At 33.2% G+C, this 19,379-nt stretch overlaps 1 protein-coding gene across 22 annotated transcripts in view; it reads right to left on the bottom strand.

Moving 5' to 3' along the window:
• Nucleotides 1-19,379, bottom strand: part of NRXN1 (neurexin 1) — a 1,058,130-nt gene that overhangs the window by 132,739 nt on the left and 906,012 nt on the right. For 13 of the 22 annotated variants that reach the window (XM_069494608.1, XM_069494610.1, XM_069494613.1 and 10 more), the window contains 2 exons: nucleotides 9,873-9,962; nucleotides 8,187-8,506 (listed from right to left, as the gene is read on the bottom strand). In XM_069494608.1, coding sequence (XP_069350709.1) covers nucleotides 8,187-8,506; nucleotides 9,873-9,962 — 410 coding nt within the window. The remainder of the gene's footprint in view (nucleotides 1-8,186; nucleotides 8,507-9,872; nucleotides 9,963-19,379) is intronic. The other 9 variants (XM_069494618.1, XM_069494619.1, XM_069494622.1 and 6 more) reach the window with 1 other exon arrangement.

The following is a 19,379-nucleotide window of genomic DNA, read 5'->3' as shown; positions in this document are numbered from 1 at the left end:
AATTCCTAGGCATCTTATCCTCAAGAATAACATTAAAATATATTATTCTTTATAATAGCAAGTATGTTAGGTACACAAAAGATATTTACTAATCTGTAATTTTAAGTAAAAGTATTGTGGATTTACAGGCAAAGTACAGCGTGGTAAAAAAAATATACACATAAACACATACACTGCCTGTTTTGTTTTGTTTTTTAAATGAATATTTAGAATGCTTACTGGAGAAACCATGTGTTAACATTGGTGCTGTTTCTCTGCTTGAAATTTTATACAAAGGGAGTAGTGGTGACAAGAATACAGTGAAAGCTGTTTGGTAAATGCAAAGGCAGGTAAATTAGTTAAACTTGCCCTTGAGTTTCAAATCTAATGCTGTTAATTAATATATATTTTTTTATTGCTGGGGAACTTTTTGGTGATGCCAACAGATAAAAAAATCTAACATAGGCTCTAGATGATAAACCATGTAAGTAATTATCATAGAGATTTAAATTTAGTCTTGACTTAGTTTACTGAACAAAGCTTAACATTTTATATGTATCATGAAAGATAAAAAGAATCATCAGTAACACATACATACTCTACACACACACTCACACACAATTGTCTTTTTGATACTTTAGATGATTTTCCTTCCTCATGTAAATGATTATTACATGTAAGAGAAGAATGTATCAGCAGATGTAATACAAACATACAGGAGCATTTGAAAACCAGAAATTCACAAAATATTATGGTACAAATAATTTGTAGCACTGATTAAAACTAAGATAATTAAATAAGGCTATATTCTTGCTACTTAGACATTAACTAATTACATAATAAAAAGTTATTCCTTTGGCCTGCATCTGAAACTAGAAATTTCAGAGAAGGTGCCAACCTCATCAGTCCTTTTAGAAAATTCCCAAGGAAATTACTGTCATGTATCAACTAGATACAGAGTCTTAATTCATTCCATTTCTCTAATGCTGATAAAGATGGTATCAAATGAGATTATATCAAGAATCATAAACCTAATCTACTCTAACTCATAGGTGGAAGTACTTGATGTTTTTCATATTCAAGCTGAAAAAGGAATGTATCATGAGTTTTTAAGATCCTTAATCAAAACATGTTATTGAGGACAGATATAGAAATCATATATGCAAGATTCAGTAAAATACATAAATTAGGTTCTGTCTGTGCACAACTGGGATACAGGTATAAGTAACTCCTGAAATGGTTAAAACTGAGAAGGCAAGGAGTGACGAGATTCTGAATGGAGACCCTAAGACAAGTGCAGAGAACCAGATCTCCTCAAAGTACCCTGAAGAAGCAGACTGAGTAACTTTGGTCTGTTATTTAGTTTTGCTATGCCTCAATTTTCTCCTGTGTAGAAAAAGAATAATAATACCAAGCTGTACTGAGATTCCATCTCTTCCTCAGATACATACATACTCTAGGATTTGATTACATTTCTGATTTAATTAACAAGATACTTATTAGAAGCCAGAGGACCACAAAGCTTAGGTCCTTTTAGAGGTTAGGAGCAGGTAAAGTATATCTTGGTGTCGCTTTCTTTTTCTTTTCCCTGGCTTCTAAGTTCCCTAATAGCAAATACACTACTGGCACTATCCTAGCAGGGTGCAATTCTGCTGGGTTTGAGAATATGTCTGAATGTCAACATACCAATGTTCTTTTATAATTGATACCTGTAGCTCTAATAACCTATGCACATCTATTCAAAAGGGATTTCCATTTCATGGTCCCCCCATCACAGGTATCCCCTCTTCTCTCTTTTGCCTTTTCCCATAGCACTTGATATCCTATGTATGTTGTTTTCTTGTTTATTGCCCATCTTCCCCAACTAAAACATAAGTTTTGGGCAGAAAAGTCTAATTTTGTTCAATGATATATTTCCAGTAACTAAGACAGCACCTGGAATATGATAAGTGCTCTATAAACGTGTCAAGTGAATGAATGAATGGACAGATGAATATATTCGTCTAGGACTAGTTTTGCCAGAACACATCTCAAAACCAAGGTTGCATCTACTAATAGAGAACCTTTACATTTAGTAAAACCCTACAGACCCCAAAGAAATGAACTGTGCAGAATTGTTTTAAAATAAACCCTTTAAAGTGTATATACTCTGGCACTTTTGCTTGCCAGTAACAAGGAAAAAAAAAAAAAAAAAAAGCACCTTCTAAATAGCAGTTGCTTACCCATATTTAAAATTACAATGAATTGCAATCTTCTCACCAGGTACTATTAGTTTCAGGAGAACATGCCTTTGTATATATTTTAAAATTTACAGCCAAGGGTTTTTCTTTCCAATATGCACTAAAATTTGCTGTAAAAATGTACATTAATTTAAGAAGAGTTCAGCAGAATGATTGGACTAGGGAAAATAAAATTAATTATTTATGTCACCAGTATTTTTTAAATGCAGAATGGTTATCAGGAACATACATAATTATAAATAATGCTATTATTTTTTAATAATGAAGCCACAGCTAAGGTTAATTAATAGTTTTAATAATAATAAAATTTTGTTCTCTGAAGTTACAAAATGTATTTTGTTAGCTTTAAGTATTTTTCATGGGAATGTGTGTGAGCTCTGCTTACATTTTTCAAACAAATAGTATTCATTTTTCATGAACACCCCCAAAGCCTCCAGCAAGCAACAGCAGTGTCCAAAATATTCAAATACTCTTTTCTTGCTTGAACACTAATTAGGTTTCTTTTCAAAAAACACCACTGGGAATCAAATGCCATTGACTTTGATAGGATGTCTCATATGTGAAATACACATGTCTGAGAATCTGCCACTAATGTTTTTTAATTATCAATAGTTCCTTTCCTTGAGTAGGTTTCACCCTGAAAAAATGTCTAACTGGAGCCATAGAACTGCTCTAATATATTTCCCTCATATTTACTGATTCTATCTCTCTTTATAATTTAATTTCTTCCCAAGAGTTGTAAACGATAGCCCCTCCAGTCAAAAACTAGAATCTCTCAAAGCTTCATTTTCTTACTTTTCTAAAAATTTTTGAAATGACATGAAAAGAAGATGAAAAAGGTTATGGATTCTAAAAACTAAGTAAGGATACCAGCGTCCCTTTCTGCTCTGAGTGTAAAGGATAGGGCTTAATATTTATTATTATGATGATTTTCTTGCAGAGGTAAATTTTATATATGCTCTTAAAGTAGAGTGAAATATAACTTATAGACCAAAATGGGATGCTTTTGAGAGTCAAAATGGATAATATTAATAATTTCACCAGAATACCAGGTACACACAAGGACTATCCAAGCCAACTGGGATACATGGCCACGTGAGGTAAAAGTCAGATATAATTTATGCTTTGTTAAATAATCATGAGAAAACCTAATTAAGAGCATCATGACTAGACTCAATGAAATTTTAGAGCTGAGTACAACTCGAAAGATTCCTAGTTCAACAACTTATTTTACAGAGGCAGCAAGGCCAACATATGCTGAGGTTAATTGACCTGTGCAAGTCACAGGACAAGGTAAGTGGCTGTACTTAAAGTGGAAACCAGGTCTTCTCATTGACTATGTTCTTTTTGTTATAGTACACTGTAAGAAAAAAACATTACTAAGTGATTCATATTTTTGATGTATATAGCTTGTAAAATATTCTCAAAAGAAAGAACAAAAAGATCACAAAATATGTCTCAAAGAATATTCCAGAAGAAATTTCACAATCTTGATTTTAAGGAACAGCACAGTTCTCCTTTCCTTTCTATAGACTGGCAAATAAAGAAAGTGACTTTTGCCCTTTGCATGTTGGCTTACCTTTACTCATTTCTGTAAAAATACATATATACCATAAGATATTGCCAGATTATTTGGAAGAGGAAGGAGCACTTAGTAGCCAAAAACCTTGCACAACATTCTAGCCCCATCCCAAGAAGCTCTCAGCATTTCAAAAAACTTTATGCCATCAATTATTATTTCAAATTTTGCTTTCTGAGATTAGTCTTATGGAAACTTTCTTTTTCATAAGATGAATGGGTCTTATGAAAATACTTAAAAATTAAATATTCTAAATAAAACAAATTTTATAAACTTTATGTAATCCATATAAAAATACTACCAATATTTTTATATTCATATTAAAAAGAAGTCATTCAATCAGAACTGCTGCTAAATGTCCCTATTATTTCATGATATAAATCATGTCTTTCAAAAGCAAACATCAATCTGAAAACTGATCATCACTCAAGAAAAACTTCCTTTTTTGTTTTTAAAGCATATTTATTTTTAAGTAGGGATGTAAACAGGATTTTTATGAAAGATATTTTGATGAATACTCCTATATTTTGTGAGTCTGTGAAAACCTAAATACATTTCTCCCCTATTACTAGCCCTGCAGGATTGGCTGAACAAACCTCACCTCATCTATTTGAAATAAATCCAGTTTAATTCTGCTTGACGAAAAATCTGTTTCCATAGTTTTAAAACAAGCAATCACCCGAAGGTACATTGCTATTGTAGCTTAAGTGGCTCAGTCTTATCACTGAGGAAAATACACTTTGATTGAGAAAACAGTCCAGCGTGGCTTTTGAAAAATGAAATGACCCTTTCTAGTACACAATTTAGTAAGGCAGTTGATGACAGGCAGATACGGCCGCTACGAACAAGATTTAAAGGAAGATGCTGCATCCAACCTGTACTGGCATTACTAAAAACTCTCATATTTAAACTCCCTACACTTGCAGCAATTCTAACAAAGAAACCGTTTAAATTTTACACATATCAATAATCTCTTTGTATTTAGAGAACTATTTAAAAATCAATTGTGAGGTAAGGAAAAATTGCAACAAATTATTCTGTTACTCAAAAATAAATAATTTGTTTTCTTCTCTAAAGGTTTTTGCCCAGTATATACAGGTGTTGTTACTTGTAATCCTATCTCTCTCACTATGCATATATATTTCATCATATAAGAGAATTTAAAAAACTATTAGCCTAACTTTAAAATACTGTAGCCACAATTGAATATTTGTAACATATTATTACAAATTATTTAATTGCCATTATTGGTCTCTTAAAAATTTAAAGATTAAAAATATCTATTTTTTTTTTTTTTTTTTTTTTGAGACAGAGTGTCACTTTGTCGCCCTGGCTAGAGTGAGTGCCGTGGCATCAGCCTCGCTCACAGCAACCTCAAACTCCTGGGCTTAAGCGATCCTACTGCCTCAGCCTCCCGAGTAGCTGGGACTACAGGCATGCGCCACCATGCCCGGCTAATTTTTTTTTTTTTTTTTTATATTTTTTTAGTTGGCCAGATAATTTCTTTCTATTTTTAGTAGAGACGGGGTCTCGCTCTTGCTCAGGCTGGTCTCGAACTCATGACCTCGAGCGATCCACCCGCCTCGGCCTCCCAGAGTGCTGGGATTACAGGCGTGAGCCACCGCGCCCGGCCAAAAATATCTATTTTTAAATGAAACTTTTATTTACGTCAATATCTCCTCAAATGGACCAAGTAATCACTAATTGATTATATCATTTACTGTTATAAACCACTGTTCTCTTTAAATATGGAATGGCTTATAGGAAAACAGATTCTTCATTGGCAATTAATGAGCAGCACACTGTTTTCCTTTTGTATTAATTGTTATAAAATTCATAAATTTTTATTTCTGCACTTATACTTAGCTTTTAAATAAAACATCTATTTTTTATATTTAAAAAAATTTTTTAAATATATAGCAATTACTAATTGATGAAATACATAAAAACAGTACTGACAATTTTTTCCTTATTGTGGACATATCTGGTTTACATAGGAGCTTTGTAATTTCATTAATAAAAAATATATATTTATATATAATATTTATATTTATATTTATTTATATTTATTTATTATATATTTATATATATAAAATAATAATAAAACAAGACTACTAAGAAAAATATCTCATAATTTCATATTATATTTATAAAAATATTCCTAGGTCTGGATGGCCTTGCACAACCTCTTATAAATTATTTTATATGAAGGAAATAGTCTATCAATTCTTTCATATTTCTTTTTTCTTATATCAGATTCACTCTAATAACTTATTAAATGAACCATAAATCTAGAATAACAAATCATTAATGAAATACTAGGAAAGAATGTTAAATGGAGATACTGGACAAGCATTAATCACAAAGTCACAAGTCTATGGAAGGTCCTAAGTTCTATATTATCGACAATCTTGTAAATTCAAACAAGATAGAGAAAATCAACAAAATGATCACACTAAGCAAACATTCCTACTAAAAGTATATTCCATAAGGGTAGGAGTTTCTGTTTGTTTTACCAATATATCCCCATGGCTAGAACAGTGTCTGGCAGATATAGAGTGATCAAAATGTACATATTGAGGCCGGGCACAGTGGCTCACGCCTGTAACCCTAGCACTCTGGGAGGCCGAGGCGGGTGGGTCACTTGAGGTCAGGAGTTCGAGACCAGCCTGAGCAACAGCGAGACCCCATCTCTACTAAAAATAGAAAGAAATGATCTGGCCAACTAAAAATATATATAGAAAAAATTAGCCGGGCATGGTTGGTGCATGCCTGTAGTCCCAGCTACTCGGGAGGCTGAGGCAGTAGGATTGCTTAAGCCCAGGAGTTTGAGGTTGCTGTGAGCTAGGATGACGACACGGCACCCACTCTAGCCTGGGCAACAGAGCTGAGACTCTGTCTCAAAACAAACAAACAAATAAACAAACAAAAAAATGTATATATTGATGAACAACATGTGAGACACCCCATTTTACTTTGTAGTCAAATGCAAATAGGAAAACAAAGGAACAAGAGAATAAGTGTGTATAGAAGTGCAAAATATGCAATACTACCTTTAGGAATTTATAGAATTCACAATTTTTTGATCATCTCTCTTCTAGGACATTTTATCTTTATTCTATTCCTCTCACCCATTCCTATTTCAAAGTAAAAATCAGAAGCTATTTTCTTCTTTTTCTGGGAAATGTATGTTAATTAGTAGACAGGATGGGGACAGAAACAGAATTTGCCTTCTATTATTTTCCTTCCAAGTCTGATACTGGTCTGTTTCAAATACTTGAAGTAAAAGAAATTTAAAAAATAATTGTTGTCAGTCTTACTTCTTTAGAAGGCAGTTTTCTAGAAAAGTAAGTTTCGTGTATTTGGAAAAGCTTTATATAGCACCTACTGAAGATACTCACTGACTACCAAAAATAAAACAAAATGAAACAATTTGTATCAAGGAAAATATATAATTCTGAAAGAATTAACCAGTACAAGAATTAATATGTACAAAGGCCATAAATCCATAAATGTCAACAGTGCTAATTGCATTTAATAGCATTTCAACAGCACCTAACAGCATTTCATGGCAGATTTTTTTTCCTGTGGTCTTCACTGATGTAACACCAATACCTAAACCAGTGCCTGATACATAGTAGGCAATCAATAAGGATATCTTGATTGCATTAATATACTTCCAAGATATATGAATATCACACTTAATTCTATTTTTCAAACATTTTAGACACAAGCTCAAACAATAAGCTCATTAAACTTATTATATTGTAAGTATGGGCAGTTAGTCACATATACAAAATACCTTAGCCCAAGACAATTTATAATATCATATTTAGGGTCTTGGTACTCAGATAAACTTAATGGAGTGTTTTTCTTACATATAGTAAAAGAGTAGACCTATCATTCACCATGAAAGCCATATGCCTACAAATTCAAAATTATAAGACTTCAAAATACAATAGAAATAGTATTATAATCCCTTTTTTAAGACCAATTTCTTTCATTTTGATGAAGTGTTGAGTTCAAACAAGATTTTTCAAATATTCCATTAATTTACCTATTCATTTAACTTAAAAAGTGAAAAACCTATGTAATTAGCAGACAGTCCCCTCAAACTGAGCTAAATCAAGGTCATTGAATCAAGACTATCATCCAGCAACAAACAAACCACAACAAAGCCTTTTAGGAAAATCCACAAACCTCTAATTCACAGCATATACACATTTCATATTCAAACTGAATGCATTATGTTAAACAAGTCTCAAAGGAAGCTGTAGCGCCTGATAGTAAGAGAAAAACAAACCCTATTTTAGAAATGATACATATGTAGAAAAGCCCACTTTCATAATCATAGGTCCAAAATGAAGAAATGAAATCTGCATGCTCACCTGGCTAATGGGTTCTTTCGTAGGAGGCTTTCCTCTTCTGGCTGTGCTAGTAGCCAGGGTCGTGGTGGTCTCCATAATTGATGTGGACATCTCTGACTGCATGGCAGTGGCTGTCGACTCAGTTGTCATAGAGGAAGGCACTTCACCAACCAGTCTCACATTTCCCACTATGGCGATGTTGGCATCGTTTTCGGCTGCCATATTCAGAACTTTCAAGCCATTGTAGTAAAGCCCAGAGAGCTGGCCCTGGAAAGGCTGGCCCTGCTCTTTCCCGCCAATTATTATGGTTGCTTGGCTATTGAAGATTGTGAGCTGACGCCCTGTAAAAATAATATTACATACATGCAAAAATGTTGATTGTGAACTCTACATCTACAAAGGATGATATAACAGATCTTTCATGGGGTGGATAATGAGAGCAATAAACTATAAGAGAGGCATTTGACTCATAATTCATTGCTTATAAATGAGGTGTCCATGAAATGCATAATTGTTGGCAAATACTAGTAAACTCTTAACTTATTGTAAATGTAGTGCTTTTGCTAAAAGACCAATCAAAGATATATATTACAAGTAAATTTTTAGTGGATCTCCTTTCCCTTTTACCTCAAGATCTTATACGGTTGGTCTCTTAAGTCTAAATTGTTAAAGAAATGTGAGGTAACTAACATTTCAAGTATCTGTCCTTCTGAAATTACCATGGAAAGAAACTAGTATATAGCAGCTGAAATCTAATTTTAAATTTTATGATAAAAATTTCATAATCCACATCATGTCCACATGTATCTACATGTTATTCTTTAGTAATATTTATTTTTTGAATGCAATAGTCCATTGTTACTTGAATTATTCTATTTTTCCGGCAATCACACTGAAAAGAAATGCATGGTTTACACTGAGCATGTCAGAGACAAAAAAATTCCAAAAATATGTTTCTGATTGGCTTTCAGCAAGTCTATCAAAACAAAACAAAACGAAAAAAAAAAAAATAGCTTCAGATGTAAAAAGCGGCTTCAGGAATGGTACACAAACCAATGGAGAAATCATGGCACATTTCCATCAAACAGCAATCCTTAGCAACAGTACCATTATCATCAAATTGAGTATCCAGTTTTAGCAGATTGCTCTCTGCCCATAAAAAGCATGCACACAACTTTAAGTTCAGTTTTAATTAGGGCTTGTTCCCAAATGCTCTTAGAAGGTTGCAAACGTTAAAGGGACTTCATTTTGACTGGCAATCCATATTGCCCGCTATTTAAGATTCCTAGAGTTTAAACAAAGAGTTTTTTTTTTTTCAGGACCATGATAAAGATAGCAGAACTACATATATTTTAGTTAATAATTTAGAGGCTGGAACATGTAATATAATCTATGAATGATTTATCATTTTGGGTTAATGCTTGCTGTGAGTACCTTCATAGATTGAGTTAGTGGATTATATTTAACAGTCCCTTTAACCTTAAGTTAACTGGGTAAGATTATTAAACAGCTGGTACGTCTAAAAATGTATAGAAATTATTATACAAGGTATGCAAATATTACTATCTACATTTTACTGTTTTAAATTTGTTTTTAATTTAGTTTTACGGAAAATTTATTTTTTATGTTTATTAGTGTTACAATGAAGTACTACTTGGTTATGTTCAAATTATTTTTTTATTTGAAGTTTTAATCAATGTTTTTTACCTTTGTCGAGTAGCCATTCATCAACTACTCGACCAAGTCGATATGGAATTCGCTGTCTAGCAATCGCCAGGCGCTCGTTATCATTGTTTCCTTTAAAGTTTAAAGAGACATTTCATTGGTTAAAATCTGTAAGGTCAAAGGTTAAAAGTTAATACTTAAAGCTTGAGCTATACAGTTGCCACATGATTTTTTGAAATTTGGAATTTTAAAAAGTTCTACCTGGAACATTTCATGTTTCAGACTTATCATTCATTCATTTATTTTATTTTAGCAAACAAAATTATTCCTATGTTAATTGAAAATTAGAAATCTGCATTTGAGCTAGGTTATTAAACTTATGTTATAGACAGACCCGAACAACCAATTTAAACAGCATATAATAGCTTTACAAAAAATGACCATTGACCTCAGGGTTTTGTCTTTTTGATGTTTCTTATTAACTAGTTAAACATGTTCAGGTGAAACAGGTTTAAGTTTTCAAAATACATTCAACCTCTTATTCCAGATTAGTAATTTATGAACACCAAACTTAATAACATCTTTGGCACACTGAAGCATCTAAAATAGGCCTAGCATACTTTATTTCCTAGTCAGAAAACAGAAATTCTTATTCGCCTCATTTAAGAAAACCACAAAGTCCAAATAGTTCTTGTATATTCCACATAAATTGGTTTATCAATCACTTGGACATCATAAGAGAATACATTTTGCATCATCCACATATTTTTTTATAGGAAAAGGCTTTGACAAAAGTGACTTTATTTGAGTGTCCTTGAATTCCATTTAAAGCTTAACATGTTGAAGTATATAATATTTGAAAAAAAGAATTGTATGTATGTTTTTATATACTCAAATATCTGCTTTTTATTTAGTTATTCTTAAAAAGGCCTGATAGCTGAAGGAACAAATACAAGCCACAGTGGCCCCTATTCATGGATCTAAACTGAGAGCCTTGCTTCTTTGAATAAAAAGTTATTTGCTAGAAACACTATTTACGTTGACCTTGAATAATGCTTGCAAATATATGAGTGTTTTCTTGATCTATAAAGCACTTACAAAGAATCTCGTCTGCCGTCCTAGTGCTCAGCTGTGTATGTTGCAAGAAGAGTTTTTCTAGTTCATTTAAATGAAAGTGAAAATTTAAGCTAAGACATTTTGGCAATAGCTCAGATGAGGACTCAGAGGTGAAAGAAACATTGAATGGTAGTACTACTTATGTAAAAAGACTGGAACATTTTGCTAGGGAAGATAATACACATGTTTCTTATTTAGAATAATTTATAAATGCTGTCTTATGCTAGTCTTATAATACATTATACTTACCACAGTAAACCCTCCATAATATTGGCCATGTACTTTGGGAGAAATAGAAAAGAACTATCTATAGACCTTGTCAATGTATCAATGCATGTCTATATGACTGAAAATATTTCACACTAATATTTAATTTAAAATGTAAAAAATCAAAATCAAAATATACAGTTTAATGAAAACATTGATGTGCATTTCTCTGTATATGTAATCATTAAAACACTGTAAAATAATATTTTATAATGTGGGAATATAGTTTTAGTAAAATGATAAGTTTTGTGGAAGGATACAAATGATATAAAATTCCAAACCTATTTTCATTTTTTAAGATTATGCACAATTTGTATTCTCTTTTGTGTGTTTTCCTATATGGATATTTGAAAAAAATATGCTAAAATTTAATATTGGTTACCTTAGGGCACTGTGATTATTGATGAATGTTTTTGACTTATCTGTGATTTATATAATAAACATATTTTACATGCATAATTTGAAAATCAAACATAAATATTTTCCAAAAACACACATCCTTTGCTCTAGGGACTTGTCATCCAATAGTCATCCCAGTTCACACTGGTATAGCTTGTTTTCATGCTAGAGTGACCCACATTCTCTCAGACATTATCCAAATCTAGGTCAAAAATCTCTGTTGCCCAATTAATACTACAGTATATTAACAGATCTCTGTTCATCCTTTCTGCAATCAATCCCACCGATTTTCCATATGTTAGCCAGTATCTAATCACACCACTTGTCTAGTATATCCCTCCCATTGCCTTTAGGATAAAATCTCAGACCCTTAAAAAGGTTTATGAACACTTCCATGATCTGGTCCCTTCCTAGCTTCCCAATCCCCTTTAAAGGCCCTCTTTGCCTTGCTCTCCAATTTTTGGCCTTATGAGGCTTCTTTCAATTCTAAAGCTCTTCTTTCTCCTCTGTGCGTTTTTGCACTTGTAACTCCCTTTATTTGAAATACTATCCCTTGCTCCTACCTCACCTCCATCTTTCTTTAGCCAATCATCACTCATTAATGGAATTGTCTTGGCAGGAGCCTCCTCAGGAGCTGTTCCGTGTTGTTCAAGTTATGTTAGGACATTTGACTATATGCTTTTGTAGCTTCTCAAACCTGCCTTTTAGAAACAAGCATTGACCTTGTAATTACATATTCAATAAATAGTTTTCCTTTAAACTCTGAATTTTCACGAGGTCAAGTACTATGTGTAGTGTTTATTGTTTCCTCAGTGCTTGCTTGCACAATACCTATCAAATCACCTCCTATGAAATATCTGTACAATGAAGTAGTGAAGAAAATTTTGATTTTAGTTCTTATAGTTTCTGTGCTACCATTAACTCATCCCCACAGCCTAACAGCATTCAAATGAAAAGAAAATTCTTATATACAGAGAATAGACCACTTGTAGCTAAACTTCCCTTCCTTTTCAAATGAAATTCTACATATTTCAATTATAATTTTATTTATTTAATAGATTGTCACTGATCTTAACACCTATATAATTGACCAGTTCACCATTTGTTTAATAACTTCCCCATGCCACAAAAAATAGGTAATCATAGTTATTATTAGTAGGGAAAAGTTGGGGAGGACAGTCCTAAATAGGACAGGTAGAGAAAAATGAAAGCTTTATATATTCTTTTTGAATGACTTTGAAAAAGAACACATAAAACACATACACATATACATACATATGATTTGCCTTCCATACCTTTGGCACTAATAGAGTAATGAATTAGAGTGGTATGATATCATTTAAGTCAACAATAGGTTTTGAAGATCCTTGATGAGACTTAGTTACAAGAACATAAACACTGCATTCCCAATGATTAACAAAGAGGTCACCTAACAACAATTATAAGGAGATCCAGAAAGTAGAGTAGGCACCAGAGACAAGTGTGAAAATATGTGATAATTTATAAGAAAGGGAGGCACACAAAGAGGCTCATGCATCGCATTATCCCTGAATGTCAGACGCCTGCTATTTTAGAGAGCATTTTTTTTTTAACTGAAAGACTTGATTTTGAAGTCAAAGGACAGACTTTATTATTTGCAGGGGTAATGGATGGGAAAAGAGATTGTGCTTACTTCAATTCAATATATGTCTACTTTATTCTCTAAATTCTTTGTTCTTCTACTAGAATAAAAAAACACTAATGACTTTTCTCTGGCAAAATTATAGACAAACACATTGTTAACCAAATGAAGACACATCTAAACAGTGACTATGTCTTTTTAATAGATGAATTCCCAAATCCTTTGTACTATGGGGTAGAAAATAGTTTGGATTGTTTAGGTTCACCAGGACTAGGCCTATATTTTACCTCTACCTCATGATTTTCTTAAAAAATTGCATATTAACAGTGACAATTGAGGTATATTATTTTCAGTAATTTCTCAAGATGCATTTTATTTCTTTCAAATTCATGAAGATATTTACTTGTAAAATATCATCCAGGAGGTTTGTATGATTTTCTTGACTATATTTAATCCTGTCCATAGTTCTAGACCTTACCTGAAATATAAAGGACATAAAACAACCCACTTGACTTGAAAGGCTAAAAACAAATATAATTTCCAATGACCTTTTCCTTTCTATGGAAATGTTCAGGATCTAATACCAAACACACCGGCATACAGAAATATCATATATAGAGCTTTGGTGAATGGTCAATGGAAGCAGGCTTAAACTTATAGGTGAGATTCAAAATAAGTTGAATGTAACTGAAAATTCAAATCAAAACAAAGGTAAATCTCTGGGAGAAGACATTTCATCTTCAAGTATTCTAAATCAGAGGTAAGGATAAAGAAATAATGGCCTGCTTCCAAAAGATCTATTCATTTTGGGTTATAAAAAGGGTCTGAGAAGAATTTCAACTTTTTTTAAAAAAGCATAAAATTCAATTATAGCAATCTATTGAGTACATAGGTTAGATTTATGGAAACAGAGCTTGTTAGTGAATAGGTAAAAGATAATTTAGTCTCATACTTCCTTTCCTCTAATGAAAGAAAGATGGGATTTTCCTTTTCTTTTTCCTCCAGTTAATTTTGTGTGGGTTCAATCTGTGGATACCTTCACTGAAAATGTCACCAACAACATGTATGTCTCTATCAAAATCATTTTCAAGCAATGAAATGTATGTAAAATTTGGTTTTATTTTCCTTTAAATTGCTAAAGGATTAAGCATTTTGACAGGAGGAAGCCCCCCACCCCCACACCTGTAGTAATGCCGCCATAATCAATTGTGAGGTGCAAGCTCTAATTGGAGTGGCCACTTAGGTGTAAGGTACTAAATGTAAGGGATACTTCAAACAAGGCTCCAGGAGTGAAGAATGAAAAAGAAAATCTGATCATTCATACTTGGAATGTAACTTCCTCTATTTTGATTAAATCCCAGATCATTTTATTTTCCCACTTGTATAGACTGAATATTTGTGTTCCTCCAAACTTCATACATTGAAATCTAATTCCTAATGATATTTGGAGGTGGAGCCTTTAGGAAGCGATTAGGTTATGTGAAGAGGGCCCTCATAAATGGGATTAGTGCCCTTATAAAAGAAGCTCCAGAGAATTCCCTTGTTTCCTTCAGCTGTGGGAGGACACAGTGAGAAGATGGCCATCTGTGAACCCCGGAAGGGTTCTCTAGACACCAAATCTGCTCAATCTTTCCAATTGTGAGAAGTAAATTTCTGTTCTTCATAAGCTACCCAGTCTATAATATATTTTGTTATAGTAGCACAAATGGACTAAGACACCATCTAACAACATTCGGTCACACATTAGTATATTAATTCTATGTGAACTGGTAGATTTCCAGGAAACAAGAGTAATTTCAAAGAACCAAGGTAAACAGCAAGGAGCAATAAAACTCAAATCCTTGAACTATAGTTAAATTTCATGGTGTGATTCAAAGAACAACGGGAAACAAAATTTTAATCATAAGTTTATAGCTATTGGTCAGTGGAAACAAGCTATATGAACAACACTGATATACAGTTTTTCTCCTCCCATTGTCGATCCTCACCCTTCTTGCGTAATTTCTCCTCAGAAATAAAAGTGTCAGTGTTTGATATGACAAATTTAATATATTTGGGGGAAAAATAAAGACAAGCAAGGCTATAAACCAAGCATTTTTCTAGAATAATATGAAAGGAAAACTGTAACAACAAAAAAGATACTTGCTTCTTTTGAAGGTTTCTTATTTTCTGGGTTTTTAACATTGGGAAAGGAAACAAAAAAGGGTTTTGAAAGCTATATATACTTCAAGAGAAGATTAGGAGTCTGTTTTCAGACCTTTGATTTTAACTGAGAATATGACATTTGGAAATGCCTAAGCCCAGAAGGCAAAGTAAAAGTTTATCATAGTTTTATAAAATTACTCTAGTTTTAAAAGCAGCATTATCACATAATTTTAAACTAAATGTTGTATGTGTTGTGCCATACAGACCATGCAAAAACATAATACCTAACATACCTGGTAGTGTTCCAAATAAATGAATTTTTAACATAATTGAGATTTTTTTGAAAAAATATAGCTGTTCTAATGAAAATATTTATACTATGTATTACTTTATTTCCTATATCATTAAAATATGCACATAACATATATAACTATATATCTATTTGGCTCCTGCCTACATCTTCATTTTCATCTTGAACAATTTATTTATAACTCTTTAAACTCTAGTCACTTTATAGTTTTTTCAATTCTGTTAGCTAAGCCAATCCACTTTAAACATGCCATTCTCCTTTGCCTTGCAGATTTCCTGCATCCCTGTGTACTGCTCAACATCCCTGCACACCCCCAACACATATACAAACACATACAAACACAGACACACATACACACACATCTTAGACTGGCTAACTTATTTCTCCTATCAGCTTATATGTTTGTCAGAACTATTCCCTGTGTCCCTTGCCTCTCCACCTAATTATTCCATTTAATGGCTCCTTCTCCCACTATGTATTCTTACAACACTTAGCAGCAATATCTATCTATAATCAGGATCAAATAAGCTCATGTAATAGATTCTAGACAATAGTTCCTTAGGAGCGGGGCCCATGTCTATTTTGTTCACTGCTGTATACCTTGTGTATAAGACACATTGCTGGGCCCATGGTAACTGCTTCATAAGTAATTTCTAGGTGAAGCTGAACCCATTGGGGTATTTGTCGCATGTTAAAATAGTATTTGTTCTTCAAGATTCATAACGCAGTAAGGATGTTAGTGTACATTTATTATGTGTGTATGTATACATGTATAAAATGACTCAGTAATCCTGCTCCTCTTTCAATTACGATTTTGCCATTGGGGTATACAATAGGGCAAAGAGTCTCTTAAATAAAATATTTTATGCTTAAATACAAACCAGTGATTTATAGCCTGAGGTGGGCTATACTATGGTATATACACATTAATAGAGAAATTAATACTACTTGGGATCTTTTTGTTTCTAACTGTATAGAGAGCTGACAGTTGATTTGATTGGGGGAAATTTCTGCAAATGCTTCAATTCTCTAATGAACTGTGTACAAAAGACAGTCTTGAACTCAATGCATCTTCAGAAATATGTATTACTTTGAAAACTATCTTTTTCTAGACTAATTTTAGTGGTGATTTCTTAAAAATGAATTTAAATATAAACTCTCCAGGAACAACTTGCTTCTAATAAATATATCAAGGGCCTGTAAAGAAAACAACTTTTCAGTGTAACTAAGGCAAAAAATGATACAAAATTGAAACAAAAATAGGTAGTAGAAGTTATGGATCTTCCAGTCTTTGTAACATGAGGGCAGGGGACTTCTGGAGTGTGCCCAACTCATTCCTGATATATAGCAGTGAGAGACTTGGATTGTCTTCTCAATTTTTACGACCCCATTGAATGATTAACACACACTATCTGAATCTAAAGGTGCTTCTTTTCTGACAACAGGATTAGATTAGCCAGTCAGAATACATCTAAGTTTCATGCATTAGGAAATAAAGTTTTTCACTATGAACATGGTCTGTAGGTAAAGGAATTAAAGAAAACACAGGACCACCAGAAAATAGGAAAATCATGCATTGAGTGACTTTATGTTTTGTGTATTGTGCTACTTGGTTGTCTTTTTTTTTTTTTTTGAGACAGAGGAGTCTCACTCTGTTGCCCGGGCTAGAGTGCCATGGCGTTAGGCTAGCTCATAGCAACCTCAAACTCCTGGGCTCAAGCAATCCTCCTGCCTCAGCCTCCCGAGTAGCTGGGACTACAGGCATGCACCACCAAGCCCGGCTAATTTTTCTATATTTTTTTAGTTGTCCAGCTAATTTCTTTCTATACTTTTAGTAGAGACAGGGTCTCGCTCTTGCTCAGGCTGGTCTCAAACTCCTGACCTCAAGAAATCCTCCCACCTGGGTCTCACAGAGTGCTAGGATTACAGGTGTGAGCCACCGCGCCTGGCCGGTTATCTCATTTCATTCTGATATTGATCCAAGATAAGTACTTTTTATTTTACAGATGGACAAACTGAGGCTCAAAAAGATGATGTAACTAGTGCTGCATCATTCATAATAACAGAAAAAGGAACCCTCTGAAATTAGATATATCTGACTCCAAAGGTATTCCATGGAATAGTTATTAAAGCAATGTCTTATAATGTAAGTCTGAGTCATAAAGGCCAAGCATCTTCCCTTCAATCCTCCTAGTACTCTCTTGTATATTGGAAAATGTCATGGTCCTTTCTATAAAGGTTCTGCCTTATAAAGTTTAGGGTGAGAATATCTTCCTGGGGACATGAAATCAGTAACCTTCTCCAAATCCTTGAGAATTTTTCTGGAGGATATTTTCATCATCTGCATTTTCCAGATTAAGATAGTGAAGGAGAGGTGAGTAAAGTGATCAAAGACCTATTACAGTTGAGATCCCAGTGAAGAAAATTAATTTAATTTTTTCCTTTTATAATGATGCTCTGTCGTGCATAGCCACTTGAGACATAAAATGCTCCAGGAATTTCTTTTCTTTACCCCTAACCTATAAGAAAATCCCCAAGCATAACAATCCACCAAGTTTACTACTTTTTTTATTCTGACCCTCTCCAGAAACAAGTTGGAAATGGAAAAAGGGTCCTAGTTGTGAACTAAAAGACCACTGTACTTCACTGGCTTCTGAGAGGAGGGATACAACTTTGCAGCATGTTATGGTAAATTTTGTTTAGACTTCATATTTCCTTTTTCCTTCTTGTCCATGTCTTGTCTCTGGTTTTCCCTCTACATATCTCTAGGAACCAACCCAGTGTTCTCATGACACTTGTCAATAGCCCAAGGCGTGCATTTACATCTACCCTTCCTAGATATATCTCTTGTTTCCAAAACACTTCACCTTCCCTCTTTCCTAGTTCTCCCTAGCTAACCCCCTGTTTCTTTAGGATAGCTTAGCTAGACATTAGAAAAGCAATCTGACTCAGTGAAGTCAATGCATAAGCACTGACTGCACTCTGAAAGTACTGTGTCAGGCGTACATTCATACAACACAGGGATCCTATAGTTGGAGAGCTTACACTTTGAGGAGTCAAGGAGCAAAATGAGGAAAGTTAGACAATAAAAAATTTAAGTGAAAATTCAAGACAATAGGAAGCCTGGCATAAGTAGACAATTAATCACCCTGTGAATTGCAGTTCAGTGAAGACAATGGATTAGAGGAAAGAAGGTGTGACAGTATGCAAACAATTTCACCTAGATTACAATCTAAATTTTATTGAAATAACTACATAAAAATGTGCTGTAATATGGATATTAACCTCCAAAAGACTGATAATTGATCAAACTATTTAACTTCATAAAGCTACTTGCCCCATATCTAGTTTTGAAATAAATATACTCTCCAATAAAATATATCTAGTCTCAAAAAATGCTTACAAATATGAATAAATGATTAAATATTCATGCCATGAGACATGAAAACATTAGTACAGATGATATTAAAACTACTAAGTAAAATACGATGCAAATTGGCAAGATTTTTCAGGGCAATATGTAAAAATGAAAATATTTATGTAAGGGTGGAGGAATTATGGGTGATCTTTTTTTATATTTTAATTTTATATTATTGATACTGTACTTATACACATTTCAATTTTGCTCCCACTGCTTCCTTAAACACATACAAATTTTCTCTAAATTAAATATGGTATCTTAATGCAATGC

Source organism: Eulemur rufifrons, chromosome 19 (assembly GCF_041146395.1).
Source record: "Eulemur rufifrons isolate Redbay chromosome 19, OSU_ERuf_1, whole genome shotgun sequence".
NCBI classification, from domain to species: domain Eukaryota; kingdom Metazoa; phylum Chordata; class Mammalia; order Primates; family Lemuridae; genus Eulemur; species Eulemur rufifrons.
The sequence above is the reverse complement of the archived record's forward strand: the minus strand, read 5'-3'. Positions and strand labels throughout refer to the sequence as shown.